We start from the raw sequence: 19,235 nt of genomic DNA on the forward strand, positions 1-19,235 counted from the left end.
AACCAGTGGTAAAGCTCCAATCTCAGTCCCTCCTGTTCATGGCGTCGAGCATCAGTGTTAATTTTTTAGACCCAATCAAACAAGTATTTTATATATTGAAACATTAAATCAACTTGAATATCAAGGTGTTGTTTGTGAACATCTTCACCGCCACCAATAACTCAATCAACAGTCAATTAACATTACCGAGTCCCCTGTCAATCCATTAACATTCAAGTAATATGAATGTAACAGTTACATTTAATTATCAGTTTAACACGTAGGCTTTCGCGACCAATATCATCCATAATAGAGGTTTTTTCGGTTAGATCGCGTAAATATATAAATGTGTCGTTAAAACCCACCACCACCCGACACAGTCAACTAGTAAGGGTTGTCACGTAAACAAAACGTGGCCAATTCGTCATTAGTACAGCACTAGTGTGTAGTGTAGTGTATAGTAGTGTAGTGTATAGTGTAGTGTACTAGTACAGTATGCCGGTGTGTTGGAGAGCCACGCCATAACATTTACAATCCGAGTACGACGTTTCGCCAGGAATTACAACTAGCTTCATCAGGCGACAATTAATCGATTTCAAATCGAAATCACAATTTGAAACAATGCGATTAGTAAATCGCAAAGGCTGCGATTTTTTACGATTTGAAAAGTCCTATTACCGTACTTTCTTATTGGAATAGTTTTATTTTGTAAGATTATAACTGTATTTATTTAACTTAACAATTGTTCGATGTTTGATTGTTCTATTTATATTAAAACATTTTAACAAATACATGTTGGAAGCAATTAATATATTTTAAGTTCTCATCCTTGCATTAGAATATATAGAGCAGTTCATATTTTGATGGTATCATGTGTTAATGCTCCATCACACGTTTTAAATCTACTACACAGTGAATATTGAACTGAAGCTTGACTTACATTTTTTAATCGCAATATCTGTCAGAAAAATAGAAAATTAGATATTTTCCCCAAATCGTTTAGCCCTAGTTCCAATTCACTTAGAATTTAAAACACCGCAGTAATCACAGGAACACGTTGCTGGCAAGAGGGGGCACAACTGCACGTGCGAGATCCATCACGGACAAAGAGCTTCGGAATTGCGCCTCCTGCCGACGACTTGGCAGTGGTGAGTTAGGGTCTTCACGTCGATTGTGTTCACGGAAGTGTTGAACCATACGGGAGAGAGAGAGAGGGAGGCGACATTGTGTGTGGCGGGCAGGGTTTGTGATCGCCACGAGGGTTGGTGCCCTCTTGGATTCGAGGCATTGGCTGCGTCCTGAAGGATAACCTGTGGGCCAAGGCTTTTGTTGTTGTTGATGGTGGTAGTTGTTGGTAGTGGTGGTTGCGTTGGGGCTATTCTCGTCTGACTTTCCAGCGGACCGATCCCCACAGAGGAAGACCACGAAACTGAAGTTTGAATTCTCCAATTAAGTTCCGTGTAAAGGTAAAAACAACTTTGTTACAGCACTGACAACAGCCATCGGTAATCAACACGGAAACTTGCCTCGTACAAGAGGCGACGTTTCGGCCACTGGCCCTTTGACGTGGTGTGTTTATTATATCTCGTGTCTCGTTCTGTGTTTGTTGTTGTGTTGGTGCTGTGTGTATCGAGCTCTGATCGCCCTTTCGTGGTTCATTGTGTGGCGGTGTTTGGAACTTTAAAGGAAAGAAAGTGGATTAGTTTGCGAATCGTTTCGCACGATTTGTCTGCGATTTTGTGAAACTCCTTTAACCTTTAACACTGTTACGTGAAACCTTCGTCTATGGTAAGAGGCTAAGAGCCACGCTTCAATGATTCTGATACATCACGGGGATTGTGCTGTATTATTGTGACCTTGCTACCCGTGTGTGTGTTTAGTTTGTTATCGCGGCCCCATCCTTGGGCTACATTGTTGCTAATGTTCCCCATTCAACACACACTTGGAAGATGTGTGTACGAATACAACACTGAAACTTAGCCAACCTCGTCGTTGTGTGACAAATATGAAAGTTGACGACTTACGTGTGTGTACTTTTGTACTGTTTTTTACCTCTTACTACACTTTATGAAGCATACCAAGTGTGTTGTAGTGAGTTAAGACTTCAACCACCGTCTCCTAACATTACATTGTGTAACAGCGAGTAATTATTCACAAGCGACTTTGTGTTTTAGAGCTAAAGTGGAGGGGGGATGCCTTCATCCAGCAGTGGACAAATGCTGATTATGTTAAACATTGAGAGCGGTGGCGCTGTGGTTAGCGCACTGCGTTATTTATTGATTTCCCACTTGACCAGCGTGGTGAAGTATGGTCAAACATGACCCACTCATCCAGCAGTGGATTGACAAAGCGCTGTAAATTACTTTAAACAATATAACCATGTGTTCTTTAAAATATGAAGTTAATTGCACATCCATATTTAGTATTGTATTCCTTTTTTAAACGCCCTTGTAAGTACGGTTTCGGAAGAGTTCAATTGTGAAATACATCAACACCTGTTCAGACACTGACCAGCGTGGTGAAATATGGTCAAATAACCTCCCATTTACCAAGGGCTGCTTTATGGACGACTTTTATTGTGGTGATTCACGATACAGTACTGGGAGATCATCGGTACATCATCAATGTGATGACTTGTGCACGTGGACTTTGTCCATGAGACGTAGATTAACAGGGCCTCATACGATGCCTTAATAAAACTGCGAACACAATGGGTTATTTGGTGGTGATACTCTGGTTTGCAAACCTCAAACAAACAATTTAACAACTCTTTTTTTTAATCGAAAAGTATATATAGTAGTAGACGGTTTGGACAATGACCCTCTTTCATTGCACTTTGTGTGCTCATGGAGAAGGCCCATTTGGGTCGCCTAATGTTTGCATATTTTTTCCTAAAGGCAGTTGTTTGACGAATGTGATTAGTCTTTGGTTCTTTCGGAAAAGTCACGTAGAAAGAAATTAAATAATAATAGAATAAGACGTTTCGATTGAAACACAGGCAACCAACATCAGGTACAAATGAATGAGAAAACAAACCTAGTAAACTTGGAAATATAATGCGATACAACACAAAGAGTCGGCTCACATAACACTCAACCTGGTTGATTACGTTCTTCCAAAGATTTCTAAATTTGAGAGATACAAAACAGCGACACAGACAGACACACATAGGCCTATGTGTGTGTCTCTCTCTGTGTTATCTCTCTCTACTTATGTGTCTGTCTGTGTGTCTCCGTGTCTATGTTTTGTCTCTCTCAAATGTATCAATCTTTGGAAGAATGTAATTAACCAGGTAGTGTTGACTATTATGTTAGCCGACTCTGTGTTTGTATTGCATTATATTTCCAAGTTTACTGTTTGTTTTCTCTTTCATTCGTACCTGATGATGGTTGCTTGTGATGCAATCGAAACGTCGTATTCTGTTATTATTTAATTTCTTTCTACGTGACTTTACCCAAAGAACCAAAGAATAATTCCTGCAGTCACGAAAGCTTCTAATCTAGTTTGAATGGTGAGTTAGATCGTATTAACACACAGGACCAACTCCTAAAGTCCATTCCAGTCGAACCTTTGCGTGACAATGGGGCTTTTGTTCTAGGCTGTTTATAGGAGACCTCCATTGTGTTACAAACCCATTCAAAAGAAACTCCTTGAAGGCCGCGATGATGACGATGATCTTGTAAGAAGAGTTTACAGTTAGTTGATTGTCCAATCTATTTAATGGGTGAAGGCCACCCCCCTCCCCAAAGCGCCACGTGTTTCGTGGTCCAGATGTGTAACGAGTCCACCTTGGGTCGTGGACGAGTGAAACGATGTAGAGGTTGGTTGCAAGGTGAGCGATTCGCCGCTTCTGTGGCCGTCTGGAACGCTCTTCCGATATTCGGAAGCCACTGGAGCTATGCACTCTTAAATCATCTAGATTGAAAAACGTTTTTAGAACTGCGTTTTAGTTTGTCCTTCTCCTGCACCTCCCGATTAGCACGGTTGGCTACATACGGTGCGAAAGAAGTTCAGCATGCACGTGTAACACCGTGTACTGCATCATGCTGGTTGACACCTCGGCCGTCACATTGATGTGACCCAACCACAGCGGTACATTGTGCCATCATACAGTGTTCTCCCACATGGCCGGAAAACGGTGCCAAAGCTCCAGTCCAAGATAACCTTTTGTTTACAAAAATGTAACAACAACGTTCTGCTTCTCTCCATGGTACACAAACCGTATTAAATGGGAAAGTCCCCAAGTCTCGCCGAACTTTCATGATGGTAGCTTTTGTGATTATGATAGGCCAATGTATTCGTTTAACGTCTGCCAAGGTGCAGGCACGTGATATGAAGTGCTGTGCTTGGCGTGGTAAACATACTCTATGGAAAGGCAATTTTTGGACTAGCCATTTAAGTATAAGGTATCTCAAAATAAACATTACAGTCCAGTGATGGTAATGTATCAAAAAAATGGTGCCTATTTTTCGTGTAATAAACTTGTAACAAACCCAACAGGATGGAATTCTAATAGATTTTTCGTTTTTATATAAGGAAATATGGCTTGGGGCCCTTCAACCCACTTTGACGAGCTTGGCGAAACTATGGTCACTCCTGGCATTCTTCCAGGAGTGACAGAGGACTTGTATCTAAACAAAAATGTCCCATGGCCTAGAAGTCCACTAGCAAAATGGAAGTTCAATTTGAGCTGATGTCCTTAAATTAATTTAAAAAAATTCTAAGTACGGTATTGGGCAATCTTTCCCAAAACTACAGTTTAGGGCCACTTGGTAAGCTGTGTGGTAAATTTCGTAGGCCTTTTGGTTTGTTTTGTAATCTGGTATTGTGAATGCAGGGTTGTAAATAAACATCAGAACAGATGATCAAAATAACAATGAAGAATCCAAGCTCATTGCTTAAAAAATGTAGGGTAACAAAATCGGACGACAACATCACACTTTAATCAGGTGAATTATTCTAAGTTCTTGGGTGTAAATTTTGATTTAAAGCTTTCGTGACTGCAGGGGTTCATATTCTTGGTTCTTTCGGTAAAGTCACGTAGAAGGGAAATATTAAAATAATATTAATATAAAACAATAACAATTCTCACTAATTGTTATTCGTGTTGTGAGAATTGTTATTGTTTTATATGAATATTATTTTATTACTTCTTGGGTGTAGTATCGTTTTATCTTACTGTATACAGTATTGTTTTATTTTGTAAAAAACGGGATTGTAAACAACCCTAAATCTGCATTCAAATTTAAAAGCTATGGCGCACCCCTGCTGTTTGAAACAATAGCTTGGGTTGGGTAATTTCAGCTGCCTCATGGATCCGTGCAGCTGCGTGTAGTTTTTCGCGGATTTGCTGTGGTCCAGTGTTTGTTTTCCTCTTCACTCTATATTCCAGGAGCTTCGTTAGGAACTGAATTCAATTGGATATAAAAAAAACTCATGAGGATAAATCCATCTCCCGAAGAAGCACCTATCCAGCACGTGGAGTGACCTTCAATTAGCACAGTTGGATACATACAGTGCAAAATATATTCCCCATGCACATGATGCCTAACAACATGAGATACAACCCGACAACGCATCGGGACAGGCTCTGCAATGGTGTTGTTTTTCACGTGGTCGCTGTTTCCCCCCCCCCTTGCCCTCTCCTTTTTAATGACCTCTAACCCTTGCTCCTGACCCCAAGCCCTTGCCAGATTCCTGCATAATGGGTGGCCTACGCATAGCAGACATGTTCACCCTCGTGACTTTGCTGACGCTGGTGGCATGTAGAGGCGTCTTCTCATACCCAGGAGGCCTAAAGCCAGGTAAGTCCCTCACCATTTAATTTGTTTAATTGTGGTTTTTTTACCGGGTGAGAAATGAATAGTACGTTTTTTTTGTAAGTGATATCTGGCTCGCCAATTTGACAATCGGTTAAACACGTCGGCTTTCGCGTCCAATATCATCCATAATCAGTTTTTTTTGGGGTTGATCGCATGAATATATAAATGTGTCGTGAAACCTGCCACCACCCGACACAGACTATTACTATTATTAATGTTTGTCACGTAAACAGAACAGGCCAATTCGGTACTAGTATAGCACACCGGTGTGTGGGAGAGAAAAGCCACAACATAAGGACACATTTAAGAGATCTAGCCCAAAAAACCTGTCATGGTTGGCAATAATAATTTAAGTCAAAATACGACATTAAAAACATAATCTGAGCAGACAACCACTGCACAGGAGACATACTGTGCACATGTATCAATATTAAATACATGTAAAAAAACAACACATTCTTGTAACATAAGTTGGCTCTCTAAAATTAAAAATTAAATTGTAAGAAAATTAAGGTCGAGAAAACAATACCCAGAATTAAAGTACTCGTGTTTCAACCACGATTGTGTGACCATACTTCACCATGCTGGTCAGTGCAGGTTGGTGAAGGTGGAGTGTCTTGGATTGGGAGCATAGTCCAGGGCTGTTTTGGCTGCACTTCATCTCTAAACCTATAAACCATTTTTTTTATTTTGCCAGGTAACTCCCACTGCTGACAATGTAGTCTTGTAGCAGTCTACACCGATTGTATACATGCCAGTGACTCATCCAAGCACGATTCAGGCTTCAATCGGCTTGGCCCCGGAGATCTGACCAAGATGTGGTTCATTCCGGTGGATTTGGTCTCGGGCTAGATGAGGAAATTATTAACAATAATAACTTTTTTGACAGTATCAAGATGATGATAAACATAAATAATAGGCTTTATCTTTTCTGGCAAGAATACAGGTGTTAAGATGTTCAAATACCAAATAGACACCTATTACAAGGCATGAGGTCTACATTAACCACAATCACGCGTGGTGAAACATGTAAACAGGCTTTGCAAATGCATGCATTAACTTTGAAACTGTGCTGTAAGGCGTACTTTCGTCTCGAAGGTGAGACAAGGCCATACATAAATTGTTATATTTGTGTTACAAGCACTTTAATGCGACTGGATCTCAAAGCACTTTATATATGCAGAGAAGTGATAACAATACCAAATGGGTCACTGGTAGAAAGGCGAAGGGAGATGGACAATAAAATAGTGGAGGTGAGCAATACAGCCATTTGCTTGCTATCACCATCTTGTTTGTGACAGTACTCGGCTTCCATATGACCTTTAAAATAAATAGGGTTGCCTTCGTTTGAAATAAGAGGGCACATTGTGCAATGCGCCCCCCCGCCCCCATTGTAATCGATGTAGCTGTTGTAATAAACTGACAGTGGTGTAGAAACTCTCTGAAAACACTACTGATAGCATTCACAAAGAGACTGCCTTGTTGATTAAAAAAAAGTGTGCGTTTTGCCTTGCTAATGACTGATTCAGAAATTGATGTTCTATTTTCAAGCTCCTCCACCCAGAAGATGTGTCACTTCCCAAAGCACTAACTGATCACTGAATACATTGCAAATAACAAAGCACGGCCCGTTAATTACGATTGTGTATAACAATATATTCTTCCTGTTACTATGCTGTGCTGTATACACACAAGATTAAGTGTTTGTGAGTGCAAGTCTCGGCCCCATTGTTTTCCATACATTATAACCACACGCTTGTTTATGCAGTCGGAGGCGTTTGACGCAAGACAACCACATTCGTAACCAATCAGACCCACATTATATGTGTTTTTGTATGTGTAAGCGGTCTTTATATTGCAAATCCCTTTCGTGCTGATTTTGCATTTTGAATGCAAGCTGAACCTTTTTATCCCACAATCTCCAGAGCCCTAAACCTATCCACGTGTACCGAATTCTGGCCCAATCCACTGCTGGATGAGTGCCCCCCCCCAAAGTGTGAGTCATGGTACTTGTTTGACCATAACTCCACCACTGGGCAGTGTGGGTCGGTGAAGACGGCATGCATAGACATGGGAGCAGAGAAGTCCAATACCATCATGTCTTTGTTTTTATGCACTGCCCTCTGCCCAGCATGTAGCCCCGACCGGCTTGATTTTTGCATTGGTGGTTGCCCACCAAAGCACTTTCTAAAGTGCAAACCTGCTTGGCTCTGAGATTGAACACATTCCAGATGCTGAGGTCATAGACTATCCACTTTGTTATGGCGTAAATTTCCTTCTTGATGCGTTACTGCTGCCAACATTTGCTTTTGCCGTAACGGCTCATTTTATAATGTGATGTTAATCTTACGTGCCATACAGAAGCTAAGGCTTTTGGCGTAGATAGTGGTGTATATATTCTTGGTTTAAGAGCACGTGCATGTCCTGCGTCGGTGTTTACACTTGCCCTGTAAACATCTCGCAAAATGTGTTGTTTTTTAAAGACTGGTACATTACACACAGCATCTTAAATTTATTATCGATAGATTCCAACAGCTGAATCCAGTCCAGGCTTTCAATTCTGCCCAAACAAAAGATTCTGAGTAATAGATTACATTTATACGTGAATGTCTAAAAGAGACTTCTGATATTTTTGGAAGAACACCGCTGTAATCGTGTGCTTAGGAGCCCAGGAGATTACGAATTGCACATTGTGATGAACACAAATCTGGATGGCAGTGGAGTAAACAGGTTGGTGACTTATGTAGACATTTTAGAATTATCCGTTCATAGAGTTCAATCATCTCTTGACATCCCCTCTGCATTAACAATGATGAATTGGCTCTGCCAATACAGGTCCTTGAGACTCAATGAGTATTCCCTGGATAAATAGCATTAGGATTGCAAATAGTTATTTTTTCTCTCCGGTTTGTCTCTCTAAGTTTTGGCAAACCCTTTTATGAATGTGTCCGGCTTTCAATTGGGTGAGTCCCAAACAACAAACACCGCTTTACAATTTGGTTCATTTTTGCATCATCTTTGAGAGTTATCATGCCTCCCTGTTACAGTTGGACCGACCGATAGAGCTAACATATAAATTTTAGATTTGAAGCTTTCGTGACTGCAAGGATTCATATTCTTAGGTTTTTTCGGTAAAGTCAGGTAGGTAAAAAATTTAAATTAATAAAAGTAAAATAAAAAATCACGACGTTTCGGAGGCAACACAAGCCTCCGTCTTCAGGTGGAACCATCACAGCCCGACAGCTGTATCAAGTAAATGAGGGATTACAAGAGATACCACTCCGTATATATAATGGTTGAGGGGGGCAGGGCCAGGAACGGCACACTTTTTTATTAATATGGTAAGGTGAGGCGTATAAAGCTTATTTGGGTGAAAAGCGTTAAAAAGCATTTTTAAAAAGGAGCAAGTTGGAAAATATTAATAAATCGGAATTACCCATATTTGATAAATTACTTAAGTGACTTAATTGGGAAGCTACGTGGCAACACTGCCTCTTACAAGCAGACTCGTGGCCATTTGCAGGCTGGTGCTGTGTATGCCTTGTGCCGCACAGGGACGGCTGTCACTGTCCCCTTGCTGGATTGCAACACGTTATTGGAGCGTTTGTAATGTGATGCAATGTGCTGTTGTGGCAGTTAAGTGCCCTATAATGTATGTATGAACTTCTTTCGCACCGTATGTAGCCAACTATGCTAATCGGGAGGTGCGGGGGACAATGTCAATCTTTATTCCGAAGCAGTGATGATGGCAGCGATGAAGTAGTGAGCTAACTTGTACGGAACCTGTGCAATCTTCGGCAGGAGATCAGCTTAAGCCGGCACTGCGTTTCATTGCCGTTGGGGATTGGGGCGGCCTTCCGCTGCCGCCCTACGTCACGCCGCTGGAGGTGGCCACGGCAAAGGGGATGACTCGCGTGGCCCAGACCATGGGTGCCGACTTCGTGCTGGCGCTTGGAGACAACTTCTACTTCACAGGCGTCCGCAGCGTCGATGATCCCCGCTTCTCGGCGAGTGCTTCGGGTGCCTAATGGCTCGGAACTGCGATTCCATTCAAGAATAAAACTACTTGTGTGGTGAAACTGTGTTCGTTGGCAGTGCTGCGCAAGTATAAATAGCACTCCAACGTGTCACACTTTTCTGTCAACAATGCCTTTAAAATAAAAAGTATATAATTGGCGAAGTTTTTGGGATATGGCTCTTCCAGTGCTGTGCAGATGTGCCATTGCCTGAAAAGTAGCCATTTTTAATGCTTTTTCCATTCGGGGAACGCATCATTTTTTCCCATCTTGTACTGTCTAGTTAGGGGTGCTGCCATGGTGTAATGGTTATAGCACGCTGGCTGCAGGTTCGATTCGATCTACAGGTAAAGCAGTTCAAATATTGGGCAAGTTTCTTAAACCCCCCTTAATCCCTGTTCACCCAGCAATGTAAATGAACGGGTGCACCTGAGTCGATCGGCAGGCCATGTGTCTGTGGTGGGGTGAAGTGTGGGTACTCTCACCTTTTTCAAGACCTTTTTGCAGTGTGGACGATGAGGCCAAATACCCTGTAATAGGGGCTGTCTAGAGCTACCTCGAATGAAGGCCCTTCTGCCAGCATTTGCTTGCTCAAGAAATTGAAGGGCTGCATCTTAACCTTTTTACTGTCTCGTTTATATTCATGTAATTTATTTTCTGTCTCCATTTTAACGATGGCTCCATCACAGTGCGGCAACCGTGATGCACTAAAATAATTTTATAGCGGTTATCGCTACAATCACCAGCAATGGTTGATGGCCCATTTTCCCGCTGTATAAAAATGTAGTTGCCCTAATCTGGACCAAATCTGTTTGCTGCCTATCCCCCCACCCGAGGCTGTATGGGATTCATTGGGGAGAGAATGTGGTGGTTGAGCTGGAGCATGGTGGATGATATCTGGAAGGGTGAAAGTTAAAATCTTCCGATTGGTTGCTTCTTAGGTAATCAAGTTATAGTTAAATTTGCTTTGACCATTGCCATACCAAATTGCAATAGTGGCTCTCGTAGGAAACGCGATGCATGTGACCTATTTCGACAACTTCTCCTAAAATTGCATTGTAAAAAAAGTGCCTCGCCGCCATAATTTAGTGCTTCCATTGTCGGCAGATTTGTCCATTTTTGTCCCAAACAGGATAAACAACTTTTTCCACCAGCAAATAAATCGTGACGGTGCGGTGGTGTTAACATACAAAAAATTCCATCCTCCAGGAAACCTTTGAGTCCGTGTACTCTGCGCCAGAGTTGCACATTCCTTGGTACGTCATCGCTGGCAACCACGACCACAAAGGCAACGTGTCGGCGCAGATCGCCTACTCTCATCGCTCCTCTCGCTGGTAATGCTGCTCCCCAAGTCCCTTGGGCACGTTTACAAATCCTTGGGTTGTTCCCAAGCACCTATTAAGCAGAACTCGGTCCTGTCTCTCCCACTTGTCAATACAGTCTCTTTATTCATGTAGACTTGAGAGAAAGAAGACAGGGCGCTTGAAAGAAGGGAGTTGAGAACGATAAGGTGGACATTGGGAATATCTTTAGAGAGAGAGGGGGGAGGAGGAGGAATGAAGGTGGAGGCTTGGCAAGAAGATGAAGTTAACCCTTTACTGTTCTGGAGAATGTGTACGTCAGCGTAACAGAACCAGAAGTAAAAAAAAATATTTTATCGTTACCGAGGCTCCCACAAAGCCATGTGGAAGGGCCTGTCGCATGGTTTGGCACCAGCTATCATAGAGTGGTCCTGTCACTACAGTTCTTTGCGGTGAGTACAAGGTCTTAAAAACAGTGCTCTACCACCTCTAAAATAAAATTAACGCTGAACGGCTTTGCACATTCCGAGATTCGGCGGTGAATGGGACTCGTCCTGAAACATGCAGTCGTCTCGGAAAGGGTTACGAAGGGCTATGGAGAGATACTGCTGGTGCAGGGCAGAAAAAGGGGGAGAGGGAGTTCGAGGGGGAGATGGAAGGTTGTGGTGACGATGTGGTAACAGCAGATGTGACATAAGAGAATTGGTACACGTGCCTTAGGGGAATTTCAGTTGTTCAAGTCGGTGTTTTTAAAATGTGCAACACGTGGGCAGATAAACACGCTTCGCTACCCAGCTACTTACCACAAAAAAATTGACGCTCAAACCTGCTGCGTGTCCCTCCCCCTAGCCCCGTAGCATTGGCTGGCCTGGAAATGGGCCCAATCCTCCAAGTTGAAGGCTCAACCCTCCCCTCTTTTCTATGTTTTTATCATCAAGTCAAACATTGTCGGCGCAGAAGTTATCACAATTTAAGTAAGGGGTCACTGCTGCCTTTCCTCCGACACATAGGGGGAGAGAGAGCTGAAGAAGAATGCACGATGATACAAAACCAATAGCATTGAATTATTCTTGGCATTGAACGTTTGTTATGAAGCTTGTTTAACATTGTCTTGTCATACTGCCCCCCCACCCCCATGATGTTTTTTAATGCCCCCTTTTGAAACGAGGTATAATGGTCTAATAGTTGCCCTCCTTTGGGATTCTGAACGACTGCAATTCTGTGCACAATGCACAAAACCCTTAACCGTCGTGTTCGTCGTGCAGGCACTTCCCGGACTTCTACTACGACGTGGTGCTGCCCATTCCAGGCTCCAATGCGAGCCTCACCCTGCTCATGATCGACACGATCACGATGTGCGGGAACACCGATGACTTTGGGCATGGGCAGCCTGAGGGTCCCGAAGACCTCGAGCTTTCCAACAGGCAGTTGAAATGGCTCAAGGAGAAACTCAAGGCGGCCAAGTGAGTGGCTGCATAGATAGCGCTGCACGCCACGGCCCGTGTGTGTGTGTAGCGGTGGCATCATGGTTGGCGCATTGCACTGAGGGGAACCCAATGATCTGAGAGAAAATCAAGAAACGGAGGGGAAAAAACAAGAGCATGAAGCAGACATAACCGTCAAGCAGCGAAAGGGGAGCCTACCTTTTGATTAGAGTGGGGGCTGTTACTAAATGAGTTTACGTAGCAGCACTAGGCTAATGCACAGCACTTGATGAACACCATTAAATTAAAGAAAAATAATCACCTTGGAGTTATACATTTTCCATGTTTTCTACGTAGAAAGGCTGCGTCGTAAAGACAAAACTTGTGTAGCTGACCCTTGCACGAGACATGAACCATTGGCAGCAGCAGCCACGGTGAGACGCTGCAATAAATAATGGCCGACTGCATTATTTACAACAGGGTAAACAAAATGTGGGAATCCGTAGCACGGCAGAGACACTCAACATTGTTTAAAACCACGAGTCTCGAAGGTGATCATTCTTGAGACTTTACAACGTATGTCTTACCTCTCCTGTGGTGAGTTACAAGTTGCGCCACCTTGCCCAACTAATGCGAGGGCACAGTTGCAACAATGAAGTTCTGGCCGTAGACTGTAAACATCCATAATAAACGAAACTTGGGTGCAAAGTTGTTGATAGTAGGAATGTACCCTCTTGATAACTGGTCATATTGATCAAAGGGGGTTGTGCAAAATGTAGTGAAGCCTTCCAGTGCAAAAAATGCAAATGCTTTTTGTTCTTACGGCTACCCAACCTAAACGTCTGGCGGGAAAGCACTGCGTAATCCATACGTGTGCACGATTTTTGTTTCCGAGCTCTGGTTTAATTTGCAATGTTTAAAGTCCCATGGTGGGGGATGATGTTTTTGCCGCCCAGGTCGGAGTTTGTGGTGGTCGCAGGGCATTTCCCCGTGTGGTCGGTGGCTGAACACGGCCCCACCCACTGTCTGGTCAAGCATCTCCACCCGCTGCTGCAGAAGTACCAGGCTACCGCTTACTTCTGTGGGCACGACCACAACCTGCAGGTGGGGCATACGGGCACCACCGCACTGCACGTTGCATGTGCTTTGCGTTGAGCCGCCCTGTACCAACAAACCAACGTGCCGAGGCCATCGTTGGCATCCGTGTATATACCCTTATGATCTGTGAACCCGATCCGCATACTGCAGGCAGGGGGGCGGCTTCGTGATTTGGTCCCGGGCAGTTGTGGCTTTTCCGCACGTGGCCTGTAATGAATAATCCTGCGCTGTGGAGGCAGCAACGAGGGTTGGTGGAAAGCTGAACAGATCTTGTGAAACTCCCTTCCCGAGGGCGTCGAGGAGGTGCTGTACCCTGGCTTGCCAGGAGAAGGCGCTTGCAGCACTGGGCTAATATCTTACGTGTTGAACTTTCGCACCGTACATAGCCAACCGTGCTAATCGGAGGTCCTATGGGATTGAGTTATTCCCTCGCGTTGGTTTTCTCCTGGTGCCCTGATTTCCTCCTACGTGTATGAACACTCAGTAACTGGCTGATAACGCCTTAATATAACTCCTCTAATGCAGGATCCTGAAAAAGACCTTGGACTGTGTGGTTTACCTGGATAAATGAGTATTATAACATGGTACATCCCTTTGATGAATAGATGAAACCTAGGTCCACAACCTGCTTGCTGTTCTCTGGTATGCTACTATCCATATCACCTCGCGGGTTGCTGTTGCACTTGATGGCTGCGTGATCCACTAACCCCAACTTCCCAAGTCCAAGTGTGTGCCGCCGCTACACTGCAGTAACTATACTGTGCGTGCGCTTTGCGAGTGTCTGACATGAATGATCTGTACTTGTCTAAAGCCTGAATCCCCATTGCTGATGTCTTGAGTGGTTGTTTGTGCCGGATCACCGCGTGGCTGCTGCCTTCCCACTCGCCTGTGGTTCCCCGCGCCTCCCGAGTTCTCTCTTGTCGAACGAGCGAATGCTATGCATGTTACATATTTTGAAATGTATTGTTGAGATAGCAACAATCAACTTTAAAGCTGGGCTATATGACTATTTTAGTCATCAGTTAGACTACTCAATTGAATAGCACGAAATTATTTGGGGGGGTGGGGGGGGTGAAAAGTCTACATGGCACATGTGCTGCAAGATGCGAAGCGGTGGCCACGTCTGGCTATTTGTCTTTGCATTTTGTTGTGATGCTGCCAGGGTGAGTCAGGCTTAGCTCACTGGATACGCAATCCTTGGGCCGCTGGTACAAACTGCCAACGGTTAAACCAAGGGCAAGTTTTCTTAAATCCTCCCACCTCTGTCCACCTAGCAGTATAATTGTGTGTGTGGGGTACGTCCGACTTTTTCTAAAACATCTGGCCAGCATGGAAGAGTAGGTCAAATGCAATTTGGTGGGGGGTAAGGGGGTGGGTTCTGCAGAGGCCCTTCATCCAGTAGTGGCCATGAGCAAACAGTTCCAGGGCTTCACCTTAACCTTTTAACCCCCCCTGCCCTCCACGTGCAGTACCTCCAGGAGACCGACTCGCCCATCGGCTACGTCTTGAGCGGCGCCGGCAATTTCATCGACGAGTCACTGAAGCACAAGGATGCGGTGCCCGAGGACTCCCTGCGCTTCCACTTCTCCGACTTTGAGTCCCTTGGAGGCTTCGTCCATGTGGAGGTGACGAAGGACATCATGACCCTGACGTACATTGAGAGCCTGGGAAAGTCTCTGTACCGTACTACCTTGCCCAAGCGCAAACGATTTTAAATTGGGGGGCGGGGGGCATTTCCCACCATGGCCCTCTCTCAGGATTGGTGGGTTTCCACCATTTGCCGTTTTTCTACCTCAGCTGGATGTGGCCGTCGACCCTGTTTTTATAAATACCTCGGTTCCACTACGACCAAGCCATGGCAGGCCGTGCTGAAATGGCTCAGCATGGTTCAGGAGCCAAGTTATTTTTTCCACCGTTTAAACGAAGCCGTGGCGAACCTGATTCAAAACCTTATGCCGACTTCACAAAAACGTCCGAATCTGGCCTAAGGTCATGTAGGGCCAGAGGCAGAGATAATGACGCTTCCATTGTTTGTGACATCAAGCAGTACGGCTCTGGTTCTGTGGTGGAAAAACAACTTCAGATGTCCTGAGCGGCTCTGGCTTTGCATGGACTCGGTGTAGCTCTGATGTACAGTGGAAAAGAGGTATAAACAGAGGGTTGTCTCGGGCACGGCAAAGATAGAAATGCCCTTGTGAAGAATTGCGGGGGGTTTTTTTTGCATGGAATTTTGTAAAAATTTGCATGGCTTTTTATGGCTTCTTGAGTTTAGTAGTTTTTTAGGGGCGTTGAGGATATTGCAGAGGATTAACGAGTGTATCATGCGACTGCTTAGTAACGTTTGAGGAATGATTGATTTATGTGTTGGCAGAAAGAGCTGTCAAAAGGTAAAGATGTGGCCCTTCAACTTTTTAGTGCCACTGTGGGCGTCTTAACCTCCACTAGAGGGAGCTACCAGCATAAAAATAAGTTAACATTGGACAAATCGTTCAAATTTTCATACAGGAAGAAAATAGTTGACTATTTGGCAGGAAATAATGGTACGGATTTCCATTCTACTAACACATGACTGGCTTGTTTTTTATGCAGTAAACTCTGTGCTGCTTAGCAAGAGTGGATGAGGCCTTGTGGCATTTTTCTTATCAGGCTAATTTTAACATTGTGCCCGTCAATGTATGGACGTGTGGTGGTTTTTACGCCAAAGGTTTGATTGTGTGGTTTTCAGATTAACCTTAATTTTTTGACAAATCTCTGTACGTGTGATCCTAAAAACTTGATTATTTTTTTAACTGACGATTACTTTATTTAGCCTGGTTTTGTTGAACACTTGCACAAACAGCAATACTTTGTGAATGTAAAACAACATACCGTGTTTCTTTGAGGACCATATACACTTTTTATGATTGTATTTGGTAGATAGTCATTTCTAATTGCTGTACTCACATCTCAATAATTCCAGATGCGATACAAACAAATGGATGATTACTTTAGGGGTTGTGTTTATTCATCAGTGCAAAGCATGTTTTTTTTCTCCAGAATGTATAGAATGTGTAGTTATGGAAATGTTTTAAATGGCAATTTTAAGTGAATAAATAAACATTAAGTTTTTTTATTTAGTATAGTTTTAAAATTGTTTTTTAAACAGTCGAAAGTAATTTTCATTGATTCTTAGTCCTATTTAGCTATATCGAAATCATTTTGATTGTCATTATAACTTTGAAAGAATGTCTGTTTACACACTCGAAGCCATTTTAATTTAATAAATCAGTGTAATAGTTTCTTAAAGTGTGGCTGTCCGTTTTTACTCATGTATTTGTGAAACATAAGCCAGTGATAATGCTGCAGTGTGTAATGCTTGGCACACTGAACTTGCAATTCAGAGGTTCACTGGCTCAATTTCCCGTCACAGCAATTAAAACAATGGTACAAGGTTTTTTCCACCCGCCTGTCCACCGTCCACCTGGGCAGTGTAAATGGGTACAGTAGTCGATCATCAGCCGGTCATGGTATGATGGGTTAGGTCGAGTGAGGGTATGATGGGGGTGCCACGGTGGTGATGTTAACTACCTCACCTGGTATACAGGAGGTCGTAGTTTCATCCCGACCCTGACGCCTGTATATTTGGAGTTGTCATGTTCTGCCTGTGGTTGCGTGGATTTTTCTCCGGTTCCTCTGGGTTTTCCCCCTCCACATTGAGAAACATGCATTTTGAGTATTTGGCTGCTATACATTTTCACATGATAAGTCACTTGTTGAGCGATCAATTGTGGCCAGATCGCTTCTGAAAATTAGCTATTGAGCTCTGAAGCCTTACCTGGTAAAACATTTTTTTTATAGGTTTTGACAGTGTGTGCAATCCCACCTGTTACAAGACACCCTGGCCATCCTGCAAGAGTAGGCCCTCAAATACATTCTGACAAGTCTGCATGAGCAACGAATATTTATGGCTAAACTTTATTTTTACCCAGGGAAAACCTTGGAGTTATTCAAGACCCTTTTCAAGAAGTTGACGGTCCTGCTTGGTTTGGCAAAATCCTGTTTTTGTTTGTTCCACGTCACGATGCAGCGCTGTCGGTGAGAATTCCACACGGCAGTTTCTACATTCACTTCACAATGATGGTGGTACAGCGCAAGTGGACCTGGTGGGTTAAAAACAATCGATTTAACCCTTCCGTTATGTATAAGCTTTTGAACTATATGGAACCCAATCATACTAATCAAAAGTGTGGAAAAAGGACAACACAAAAAAAAGCATTTCGAAAGGAATGAGCTTTCGATCAAAATTTCAAATTGGCTCTAGATTTGAAGTTTTCGTGACTGCAAGGATTCATACGCTTAGGTTTTTTCGGTAAAGTCACATTGGCTGGCTCCAGTGGCTTCCTAATAGCGGACGGAAGAGCGTTCCAGACGATCACAGAAGTGCACCTGAAAGCACGCGATGCGTTGACCGTCTTTGTTCAATGGCTAGCCAAAAGCCGCTGTGAGTGACTGGATTAAACCGGACTATGTGATGATTTATGCTTCTTGACGAAATCGGCAAGGTATTGTGCTTCATCTGTGTCGAGCAGTGTGCGATGCAAGGCCGTAGCCATGGAGTCAACATTGGGGGGGACCAAATCTTCCAGGGGGTCTGGGGTCCCCCCCCCCCCCCCCCCCAGAAAAAAAAATCTAAATTTGAGAACGAATTTCCTGCCTAAAATATAAAAAATGCACTAACACATAGGATGGACTTGATTTTTTACAATGATGTCTAATAATGTGTTGTATTGCATTGCTCTGTTTTTTTCTTTTTTACCTTTGTTTCATTGTATGTAATGGCAGAGATTAGGGATTAATACAGTACAACCATAACCACAATAATATAAACAAATATATTTTATAGCAATATATTGGAGGGGACATTTTTAGCATATTTGAATATATATATTATAATAACGGCCTTGGTGCAATGAGTGCGACCGTATTCGTATGTCACGTTCATCGTGGTTGCAGTGTGAAGAGGCCCACTTGCCGCTGTGCTGTGGGGAATGAGCTCTGTGGCACATTCAACTCAGTGGGAGTCCGAGGTCATGGTGAATATGTGAAACGGTCGGATATGTGACCATCTATAAAATAGGTGCACCGACGGGTTAAAGGACATAGAGCACAACCCGCTTTAGCCGTGGGGGAATGCTGGACTGGATGTCAGAATATACGCAAGGTTAAGAATACATTACTGAATGTGTACGACTTGTGAACGGCTATAAAAAAAATATATAAAAACCGTTAACCACGCACGTACTGCACTGGGTGTTGTTATTTCATGATTACAATTTAGCCAAGGAGAAGCCTCCATGAGTCTCAAGACTGTTTTTAAGAAGGTTCTGATAACTTTTTGCAACAGGTGGTGACGATTGCTGTGTAAGTAATTCGTGAGTATTTTTTTTCTCCAAATACACTCCAGCAAAATTGAACCGTGGCACGGGATCTTTAATGTCTGCTGTGAACCAGATGGCGTGTACTTTTACGGTTAATACTGCTGCAGTATTTACCAAGGCTGCCCCACCAGATTGAAACCTCGGCAAACAAGATGCAAACGCACTCCTCGCAACGCCA

General features: G+C 43.4%; 1 protein-coding gene across 1 annotated transcript; it reads left to right on the forward strand.

Annotated features, from left to right (window-relative positions):
- Window positions 1–1,150: 1,150 nt before the first annotated feature.
- Window positions 1,151–16,918, forward strand: ACP5 (acid phosphatase 5, tartrate resistant). Its single transcript, XM_078615257.1, has 7 exons — window positions 1,151–1,445; window positions 5,663–5,783; window positions 9,603–9,808; window positions 11,027–11,151; window positions 12,384–12,581; window positions 13,499–13,646; window positions 15,110–16,918. Exons 2-7 carry the CDS (start codon window positions 5,684–5,686, stop codon window positions 15,353–15,355), a joined length of 1,023 nt encoding a protein of 340 aa, XP_078471383.1. The 5' UTR covers window positions 1,151–1,445; window positions 5,663–5,683; the 3' UTR covers window positions 15,356–16,918.
- Window positions 16,919–19,235: the final 2,317 nt, after the last annotated feature.

The sequence above is a fragment of the Lampetra planeri genome, chromosome 46 (genome assembly GCF_965212315.1).
Source record: "Lampetra planeri chromosome 46, kcLamPlan1.2.h2, whole genome shotgun sequence".
Taxonomy (NCBI): Eukaryota; Metazoa; Chordata; class Hyperoartia; order Petromyzontiformes; family Petromyzontidae; genus Lampetra; species Lampetra planeri.